General features: G+C 44.9%; 1 protein-coding gene across 4 annotated transcripts in view; it reads right to left on the bottom strand.

Moving 5' to 3' along the window:
- Nucleotides 1–10,971, bottom strand: part of LOC147033546 (voltage-dependent L-type calcium channel subunit alpha-1S-like) — a 224,001-nt gene that overhangs the window by 129,345 nt on the left and 83,685 nt on the right. For all 4 annotated transcript variants that reach the window (XM_085854944.1, XM_085854955.1, XM_085854926.1 and 1 more), the window contains exons 25-32: nucleotides 9,822–10,023; nucleotides 5,568–5,726; nucleotides 3,117–3,227; nucleotides 2,850–2,930; nucleotides 2,279–2,422; nucleotides 603–668; nucleotides 387–478; nucleotides 1–138 (exon numbers count right to left, since the gene is read on the bottom strand). The exon at nucleotides 1–138 is cut by the window's left edge and continues 22 nt beyond it. In XM_085854944.1, the coding sequence (XP_085711070.1) occupies nucleotides 1–138; nucleotides 387–478; nucleotides 603–668; nucleotides 2,279–2,422; nucleotides 2,850–2,930; nucleotides 3,117–3,227; nucleotides 5,568–5,726; nucleotides 9,822–10,023 (993 nt within the window). The remainder of the gene's footprint in view (nucleotides 139–386; nucleotides 479–602; nucleotides 669–2,278; nucleotides 2,423–2,849; nucleotides 2,931–3,116; nucleotides 3,228–5,567; nucleotides 5,727–9,821; nucleotides 10,024–10,971) is intronic.

Below are 10,971 nucleotides of genomic sequence, written 5' to 3'. Positions count from 1 at the left end.
AAGCTGAGGAAGTAAAAGTAAGCGAAGTTTGTGCCACAGGTGTATTCCTGTCCAGGAAGCACGTCCGTTGCATCTGCGCAGCGTCGTCCAGGCAGGCATGCGAGCATTATCTCGTGCCATGCTTCCCCAGTCGCACACCTGGCGGGGCAGGCACACCACTCGCAATGGTGACTAGACTTCCTGTGATGGGGCTCGTTACCGAGACATCACAGAACAAAATTAATCCCACGACATCTTCGCTACAAAGGAGTGAAAATAACATTTCACACTGAAAAAAAGTCATCCTCAACATGCTTCACAGTTCATCAACACATCCTTCCAGTAGAGACCAAAAAATCGAAGCAAAGCCTTGTGGCCTCGCCACCATCGGATCGGCCGAGGCCTACCTGAAGAGCACCAGCACAGCCTGAGGGAATGTTTGGAAGTTGTTGTTCCTGTTGATTTGCATCTTATCCAGAGGCGCTATTTTCCCAAACATCTGTGAAAATATCCGATCCAAAGGATTGCTTGTATCGTTTATAAAACGCACACAGACGTTCAAAGAAATAGAACTGTCATGAAATGTGGTGCCAGAATATCAATTTCATCGCCGAGTGAGTTACCTGCATTCCGATGACCGCGTAAATGAAGAACAGCATCACGATGAGTAATGCAACGTACGGGAGGGCCTGCGGTGAGGAAGGAGAATGGAAGAGTAAAGAATGCCGTACAACGGAGTAGGCAACATACGGCGATGCGACGCAAGCATTCACAAGTTTCGACGCGTGCGACATTGAGCGGCAGACGAGATGTGTTGCTCCGGACGAGGTATCTAATTCAATAAGACAATCTACAGAAAACAAGCCTCCCCCGCAGAACAAAATGGACGGTCCATTGCGGTGGAACGCTTTGCTTCACGCGAAGATGAAATGATTCTTCCCGAGGCAGAATGCCAAGCGAGTCATTTTAAATGTGTCAGAATGCATTCATGAGCAGAGAAAAGTTGCAACCGGTCGGGCTTGGCATCAAATACAAATCCGACGAATGCAAGTTTCAAAAGGCGACGTTTGTGTGTTGCCACGAAGGCCTAATCGATGGGCCATGCATGGGCCAAAGATAGCAAAGAAACATTTTTCCGAACATGTCCGATTTCCTCGGGAATTTTTATCCGGAGGAAAAGCCAAATTTGATGGAGACGTTTCACCCAGGATGTGTAACGCTGCGTTTTATTAATGAATGGGAAGGACACCTGAAGCGAATGCTTACCTTTGGTCTCAATACCTCGATGCCAAGTGTGATGGAAATAGCGGTAGCATCAAACGTTGCGAGGCATGACATCAGCGGTGTCTCAACCGAGAATTATTTCAGTGTATTTCAGCTTGAAAACCTGCATCCTCGAGGTTTGTCTCACAGGTTTCTTTCAAGCATGTGAAGCACCACGATGTTAACTGTTGAACGCCATTTTCAGGCTGCCAGGATAGCCTCGGTGTTTGTTCACTCGCCAGCTTTGAGCTGTCTAGCCTAGGTTTGAATCCCGGCCGAGCTATAAACTGTCATCCTGGTGCTTCAGAGGCAGGGTGAGACACCTCGAACGGACGTTAAACTGGGTGTCCCATCTGCCGGCATGAGTTGGTGGTCGTCACTCTAGCGGCACCAGTGAGGTCACCATTCAAAATTTCTCATGAGTATTGCACAAAATCCATTTCGGTTTTACTTGAAGCGATATTTTGAGCTCTCCACCACATATGTGGGCTGGCAGGATGGCCTCAAAGCTGTCTAGCCTGGGTTTGAATCCATACCCAGATATAAACTGTCATCAGGCAAGAGGCAGAGTGATTTATCAATGTGTGTGCCATCCCTCGGATGGATGTTAAGCAGGCGTCCCGGCTGCCAGCAATAGTTGGTTGACATTAAAAGATCCTACAGTGTCCTTCACGAAGAGTAGCTGTGCAATCTTTGGCAGCATGGCCAAATAAATTCCAAAATTCCTGCCCTAACCTCATGTTACCCCTGTCCGAAGGGAACAAAGTCCAAAAGGGTCATGACACCCTTCAGCTGAGTAAGCAGATTAGTAATACTAGTCCTGCTTATACATAATAGGTCATAATCGACATCAAAATGTCATCCTATCCCTTTAACCAGTGCACTGCCCAGTGCAACTCTTCATCCCATCTATATGGTCGTTCATAGTCTGTGGACGATGTAACACTCCAGCCATTGCTGGGGTCCAGTGAAACAGGCTTGCTGAAGGCAATAAACAATGGAAAACAACTGACATCCTGCACCACAAGGGACTCACTTGGAAAGACTTGACGAAGGTCCAGAGGAGCATGCGGATGCCCTCACCGCGCGCCAGCAGTTTCACCAGGCGCATCACTCGGAAGAGTCGGAAGAAAGTGATGGAGATACGAGAGCTGTCCTCACCGGGAGCCGGGCGGGCTTGCTGTCGGGAGAACGGCAGGTGAGGCCAAGTTGAAGTTGAAAAATAATCTTCATATTATGGAGTCTCATTAAGAAGAACATTCTTGGAGAGGACTCTTGTTTAAAAAAAATAGTTACTAAATAAGTAATTAAGTGAATATATAAGGATAATAATAAAGTTGGTGATAATTTCAGAGAAAGTTGTCAGAAAGATCATTGATGTTGAAGGTACCAGGAAGTAAAAGCCACTTTTGAAATGTCATCAGAATATCAAAGAGTACTCAAGTGGAAAATCAGTTAAATTACACTTTTCTTTTTCATTCCGGAATTATACATCAGAGCATGCTGAAGTGATGAGACATAAATGTACCCGAAGGTGTTTATCCACCAAATGAGTTCTGAGGTTATGAGGCCGAGATTGAATGAATGTCCATCCTCTGTTTACTTACAACCCTGCTCAGAGCAACATCCACCAAGCTGCCGATGACGATGAGGAAATCAAAGACGTTCCAGGGATCACCAAAGTAGCCCTGAAATGGAAAAGTCAAAGAAGTTAATATCTCATTTGTGAAGATACATGGTGTGTGTGTGTGTGTGTGTGTGTGTGTGTGTGTGTGTGTGTGTGTGTGTGTGTGTGTGTGTGTGTGTGTGTGTGTGTGTGTGTGTGTGTGTGTGTGTGTGTCATTGGGCAGCGGCAACAATGCGTTCTCACTCACCCGCAGTGTGAGTGCAATGACCTTCAACACCATCTCAACCGTGAAACAGATCGTAAAGATGTCATTCATGACGTCCATGGCCGCGGTGAACTCGGCGGACTGGCGATAGTGCTGCGGAGGGGATTGAAGTGGAAATGCACAATTATTGTTTTTCTTACAGTATCTCAGGCTCCTCATGAGCCTCGTGTTACTGTGGCTTAGTGGTTAGGGTGGCTGGCTTGGGATCTTAAGGTCCAGAGTTTGAGCCTTGTTGGCTGCTGAATTAACATCAGGTGGGGTTGCCTCAGCCTGTCATCCTTCCTCGGTTGGTGAAATGAGTACTAGTGTACTGGTATAGGGGCACAGCATCAGCAGCATAGCCACACCCCAATAAAGGGATAGCTACCCTGCAGCTAAGCTGCCATACACAAGAACAAGAGGCTCCTTATAGAAAACACACACACACACACACACACACAAACTGTTAGGTGAGACAAATCCAACCACTGAGCTTGGGGAAAGTGCCGCTACTTCCCAGGGCACTCTGGGTACCAGAGACATCACAACAACGGAACTGCCTTTTACACTGCACTCAGTAAGGACATTTCATAAGGAGGAATTTCCTCATCGCCATGGATGCCAACCCGTGGGGATTGTCTGTGCTCTTAACCTTTTAACTTCTGAACGTCGAGTAAGGAAGCAGAACGTAACATTGTAAAAGTCTTTGGAATGACTCGGCAGGGGGTTTGAGCCACTGACCCCCAACACTCGGAGCTGATGCTCGAACCATTACACCAAGGTCAATATATTTTCCTCAAAATCAATGAGAGGCCTTGGGATTCTAACCTATACCTGGATGCTGTGTTATACATCGTTCACAACTACGCACATGATGTGATGTACTCTCAGCTATTCGATCCGCAGTTCTATTGCAGGAGGAGAAGTTAAAATTACATAATCCCTAGTGATGTACCAGTAAGGAAGTGGGTGGTGGAGTATGCTTTCCATCGGATGCACAACAATATATCCAGCCAGAAAGCTGGACATTTAATGCGTGAGCACTGACTACTGGATATCATGCCACGTCTCTACCAGCAAGTTCTAAATTAGTTTGAGCTAGAACCAAACAATGCATTGGTCCAGGACGACCTGCAGGTTCAGAATTGGTTTGTGATTCCGGTGAGTACAGACAACCCCAGCCTGAGATTGTTCGGAACAAGTGGGTGGAGATAAAGCATAAAAATCCTTGGTCGGAGGACAGCCTGGCCAAGGTCCAAGTGTAGAGTTGGCAACCTAGCTTCATTAGAACCATTCGTCATGTATAACTGGCAATTTGATGAGGCTCCCCATGGATTCTTCGGTGGGAGATCGGATCGGATCCGGAGTAGTTACCCTCCTTTCCACCCTGTAATAACACGTTCTCATGGCCAAGGAAACCCAATGGTTGGTAAAGTAGGAAAAGAAAAAAAAAAGGAAGAGAAAAAGAATCAAAATAACAATACAAGAATCTAGCGGACCCCTCGAGGTGATGGCTTCAAGGCACTTTTCAACCAGACAGAAAATTGGGAATTTTTTTTGTATATTTTTTTTTAATCAAGGTATAGCACATGTGGAGTAAAATAAAAGATATGAAAAAGAACAATCTTTCACATTGACAGACATGGAAGTCGACGGGACAGACATCCTTCAATAACCTTTGAAGAAGAGCATCAGGTTGAGGTTATCCGATCGAGAGGGATCGACTATACAAAGGCGGACAGATGAGGTATGGGCACACCGAGATACGCACCGCTGACATTTACTCAAAATGAGCTCAAAGAAGGAAAGTTGCCAATGATGGATTACAATATCTTGGCTACTTTCATCATTATTTTTATTCTGAAAGAGTCTGTTCCATCAAGTTCCATTCAGTTCAACGAGACTCTGTCAATGTGAAAGCGTCCGCTGATGAACATAATGAGAGCACTTACGTGCACTCTTCGGTAGTCATTTTGGTAATTGGTCAAAAGCATGTTTTTTAAATGGACGATGCGTGCCCGGTAGCTTCACATGTAGTCGGAAGGTGCAAATTTTCCCGTCTCGTCGCATTCAGCCGAAAATTTAACATACGAGGCGAAGGAGGGCTTCGGTTGATGGAAAATGTCGCCCTATTATTATTATTTTTGGGGGTGAGGGGGGGTTCGGTTGCAAATTTCCAACAAAAGAGCCCAATTTTAGTGTTCTATTTTAACTACTGGGTGATTTTAACTCTGTAATGGTGAGAGGTAATTCAGGATTGTCATTGATGGAGCGCTTGCGTGAATTACCTTTCCAAACGTCCCTCAATGTTGAGTAAAGTTTTTTCTGCAATCAGAGGAGTTGTCTCGGAAGATGCTTTAGGGTGTTTATGATGTTTGCTTTTGGTTCTACAAATATCCATGAAAAGTGAGGTTATCCCAATGTCCTCTCCCTGCGTCTCCTTCCTCTGCTTACCTGAGAGCCAAGGCAGATGGAGTTCAGGATGATCAGAGCAAACATGAGGAATTCGAAGAAGGGTGAGTTGACGATGTACCAGATGTAGTAACGGTACGGGTTCGTGGGGATGAAGCGCCGGATGGGGTACGCGTTCAAGGCGTATTCCACACACAGCCGCTGCAAACAAAAAGGGATGTCTGTCATCACAATTTGAACAGTCTGCAGGTCTGTGGGTTCGGTCAGGGTGTACTCAGGGTATTTCGAAAAACAAAATATTATCCTCGTAGCTCATGCAATATGAGGATTGTTCATTAATGAACTGGCCTTTCATATTTGTATACATCATCAAGGCTCGTGGAAGAGCTAGTACTAGTACACTGAATGGATCAGGATGAAACAGGACAAAACAGTAGAGTGGGGGGTGTTGGCTCAGTGGTTAGGATGGTGGCTTGGGATCCTAGGGTCCTGAGTTCAAGCCTCGTTTCCCGCTGAATTACTTCACCAGGGGGTTGACTCGGCCTGCCATCCTTCCGAGATCGGCAAAATGAGTACCAGCTTGCTGGGATGATTGAGTCATTCGAGTATCCTGCGTCGGAGTGGCGACCCATCTAGGATTGTAGCCAATAGCCAAGGAGACTGCTTCGGCAACACCAACACTCTGTGCAGAGTATGGTCCCAATGGGAATGGGGGGGGGGACACCAACAGCACAGTAGAAGGCCAAGATAGAGGCAGACTTGGACAATCAATGGAATAAGGACAAATGAGGGGAGGGGCAGGAGAGGATACATGTACGAGGGGTGGACAAGATGGATACAGAAGGAAACTCTCAGGAAAGAAAACTGGAAATTTAGGAGGGGGGAGGTGGGACTTGGGGGGGGGGAGGGTTAGTGAGTGCAGATGAGATCATGGTTTTGGATTCTCATTTTTTTTTTCTCCTTGTTTCCCTTCTACTTCTAGTTCTACATCCCCCCTCTTTTCTCGAAACTGAATTCCTCATTAATTATAAGCACATCTTCTTAAAAAAAGATCATTTTAAGAATGCAATTCATCCCTTGTATCTCCTTCATGAATGCTACATGTTTTTCTTCTTCTCCACCACGATCTCTTCTTCCTCTTCCTCTACAAAAGGATTTTTTTTTGATCTGATTGCTCTGCAACTGGTGCACCAACCCCCCACCCCCACCCCTCCCCACCCACACTTAGACCCCAGACTCCCAACAATTAGACCACAAATTCCACACAATGAGAATGCAGATTCCTTACAATAAGACACAACACTTTAAAATGAGACCACAGACTCCTCACAAATAGACTACAGACTCCCTAAAATTAGACCCCAGATTGCTTACAATTAGACACCAGACTCCTTACAATTAGACACCAGACTCCTTACAATTAGACCACAGACTCCCTTCAATGAGTCACAGAATCCCTGCAGTGAGACTCCATACTCTGTACAATTCCACCCCGCTCTCTCTATAATCCACCCCGCTCTCTCTATAACTCCACTCCACTCTCTCTATCACTCCACTCTCTCTATAACTCCACTCCACTCTCTATAACTCCACTGCACTCTCTCTATAACTCCACTGCACTCTCTCTATAACTCCACTTTGCTCTCTCTATAACTCCACTCCGCCTATCTAAAATTCCACTCCACCCTATCTAAAATTCCACTCCACTCCACTCTCTATAATTCCACTCCACCCTATCTAAAATTCCACTCCACTCCACTCTCTATAATTCCACTCCACTCCACTCTCTATAATTCCACTCCACTCTCTCTTTAATTCCACTCCACTCCACTCTCTATAATTCCACTCCACTCTCTCTTTAATTCCACTCCGCTCTCTCTATAATTCCACTCTGCTCTCTCTATAATTCCACTCCGCTCTCTCTATAATTCCACTCCACTCTCTCTATAATTCCACTCCACTCTCTCTTTAATTCCACTCCACTCTCTCTATAATTCCACTCCACTCTCTCTATAATTCCACTCCACTCCACACTATCATTCCACTTCACTCCAAACTCCCTACAATTCCACTCCAAACACCTTATAATTCCACTCCAAACACCCTATAATTCAACTCCAAATACCCTATAATTCCCCTCCAAACACCCTATAATTCCACTCCAAACACCCTATAATTCCACTCCAAACAACCTATAATTCCACTCCAAACAACCTATAATTCCACTCAAAACACCCCATAATTCCACTCCAAACATCCCACAATGCCACTCGAAACACCCCATAATTCCACTCCAAACACCCTATAATTCCCCTCCAAACACCCCATAATTCCACTCCAAACACCCCACAATGCCACTCGAAACACCCCATAATTCCACTCCAAACACCCTATAATTCCCCTCCAAACACCCCATAATTCCACTCCAAACACCCCACAATGCCACTCCAAACACCCCACAATGCCACTCGAAACACCCCATAATTCCACTCCAAACACCCTATAATTCCACTCAAAACACCCCATAATTCCACTCCAAACACCCTATAATTCCACACGAAACACCCCATAATTCCACTCCAAACACCCTATAATTCCACTCGAAACACGCCATAATTCCACTCCAAACACCCTATAATTCCACTCGAAACACCCCATAATTCCACTCCAAACACCCCATAATTCCATTCCAAACACCCGATAATACCACTCCAAACAGCCGATAATTCCACTCCAAACGCCCTCGAATTCCACTCCAAACACCCTTGAATTCCACTCCAAACACCCTTGAATTCCACTCCAAACTCCCAATAATTCCATTCCAAACACCCTATAATTCCACTCCAAACTCCATATAATTCCACTCCAAACTCCCTATAATTCCACTCCAAACTCCTTATAATTCCCCTCCAAACACCATATAATTCCACTCCAAACACCCTATAATATCACTCCAAATACCCTATAATTCCACTCCAAACTCCCTCTAATTCCACTCCAAATTCCTTAAAATTCACTTCAAACTCCCTATAATTCCACTCCAAATTGCCTATAATTCCACTCCAAACTCCCTTCAATTCCACTCCAAACTCCCTCTAATTCCACTCCAAATTCCTTATAATTCCACTCCAAATTCCTTCTAATTCCATTCCAAACACCCTGTAATTCCACTCCAAATACCCTATAATTCCTCTCCAAACTCTCTATAAATCCACTCCAGATTCTTTATCATTCCTCTTTGTTTGATCTTTGGGAAAAAAGAAAAAAAAAGAGTGGTTGGGATTGCAAGATGCAAAGAAAGGCTGGTGCACAAAAGTATTTAAAAAGACCTTCGGATTCTAACCTTGCCTTCCGTGAGCTAAGGGCACTTACAATTTTGCATCACTGATAAGCTGAAATATTTATTTACCCTTCCGGACATCCCTGCCCTTCACCATTAATAATAATGCCAGGATGTTTACATTGCCAGGAGCAGGGAATCGACAGGAGGACAATATGTCCACACAAAATATTACTGCCCGTGCGTGACAATGACATATGCACCACTTTGACCCTCCTGCCCTGAGGTCTGGGCTACTAAGATTATACGAAGGCATCAACAGTTGTTTAAGCAAAGGCCCCCCACTGGGATTATTAATTCAAACCGACGCTGCGTAGCCTGAGGATAACCTTCGTGGTATAATGAAGGCCAATGGGATTTCATCGTGCTGATGAAAGACCTTCTCTACAATGCAAAGCAAACTTCCCATTCCTTCCTTTAGTTTTTGATGTTTGATGATGTTTGTTTGATGTTTGTTTGTCCCCGATTTGTCATTCACAATCCTCTCTGGTATTTCGTGTGATCCTCCAATGCGTGAAGCACTCTGACAATCTTGAGACGCATGTTTGGTCCCCTCGGAGCCTCCATGGCTACGATCCAATGAAGCACTCTTTGAGCAGGTGTGCCTGTGCCTTTATCGACACGGGTGCAAGGGCCTTGCGTAAATTATGCTCTGATGCTCCTTCTTATTGTTCTTCTTCATACTGTTGTTTAATGAATAAGGTACCAGTTTATGATGAAGACAACTATCAAACTTACAAATGCCAAACTTAATCTCAAACTCTCAAATCTTTCATTATCAGTTGTGGCCTTGTGGCTGGACTTGAGACTGGTACCAATGCAGTCATGCAAAGGTGTTATGAACTACGACGACCTCTTAGGGGCCGATGTTAGTGCCTGTGCGAACACCAAATGACACGTGACGACAACCGAACATCCAAAAGGAATGGTGTGTAAAAAGGAGTCGTCAGACAAACCTCATTCTTGTCCAGCTCACAGTTCTTGTACTCGCCCTCTCCCTGCTCCCGGAAGGTAATGATGACGAAACCAACAAAAATATTCATCATGAAGAAGGCGATGATGATGATGTAGATGATGAAGAAGATTGCCACCTCAATGCGGTTATTGTAGATTGGGCCTCTTCCTTCCTCACTTGAGTCTATTGCTTTGTATAGTAACCTAGGGAGGAAGAACAGCTCAGGTAGAAAGGTGTTCACCACAGATGTCATCTCTGTCACTCACCAGCTTCGTGCTGCATTGATATACAGTGGTCTAACATGGAACACACCATCATTTAGAGATATCCACAATCTTATCTTTCAGAAAAAGCAATAAACTTGAACCACCACGAGTTAACAGCGACGTTGAACAGTATTTCCACGGGCAGAAAGCACCAAGCACGATGACAATGCTCCGAGTACAAAAGCAATGTAAAGGAAAGGCCACGGGTGATGATTCACAACCAACCTGCAGTGCTCTCAAGAAGTGCTGACCCTCAATGTCCGACCTCCCATCGGAAAACCTACAGTTTGGAAACCTAATGCAATTACTTAACGCAGCACGATGACAATCAATGGAATGCACTGAGAGGGGTTAGAACCATCGGTGGCTATTATCGCATCAAAATAATTTTGGGGAAAAATATTAATAATTGCCGTTTCATTTTCCGGCAATTTGGGAGGAAAGAGAAAAGAAGAAATTCTGGCAATTTGGGAAAATTTGCCAGACAGCGCTTCACCAGAATACCGGATTTTATCCGACAACAGGCATCGCACTGCCAGTGGGCTCGAAATGAAATCTTCCTCTTACTTTTGATCGATAACTGTAGGTGCTAACTCGAACCTAGTAAGGACACTTCCAGATAGCCGGGACCATAATGTACAAAAGGCATTTGCCCTGCAGCCTGCGCACAGCCCGAAAGCAATTCCATTCTTCACCGAGACTGCTCTGCCGTGCATTTATACTCAATGCAATTTGATTATGTTGGGTTCAATCTCGAGGGCAAATTCCTTTTGTGTATTACAATCAAAAATTCAAAAAAAAAAGGGTGTGCCAAACACGAAATAGAGAAGCATCTCCCCCAAAAATGCTTGTCAAACTATCCGTGTCATGGGCACTCGCTCCGAC

This window comes from Eptatretus burgeri, chromosome 2 (genome assembly GCF_056783735.1).
Source record: "Eptatretus burgeri isolate ZD-2024b chromosome 2, Ebu_testis_v1, whole genome shotgun sequence".
In the NCBI taxonomy this organism is placed as follows: Eukaryota; Metazoa; Chordata; class Myxini; order Myxiniformes; family Myxinidae; genus Eptatretus; species Eptatretus burgeri.
Note: the sequence above shows the minus strand (reverse complement) of the source record. Positions and strands in the feature narration are given on the sequence as shown.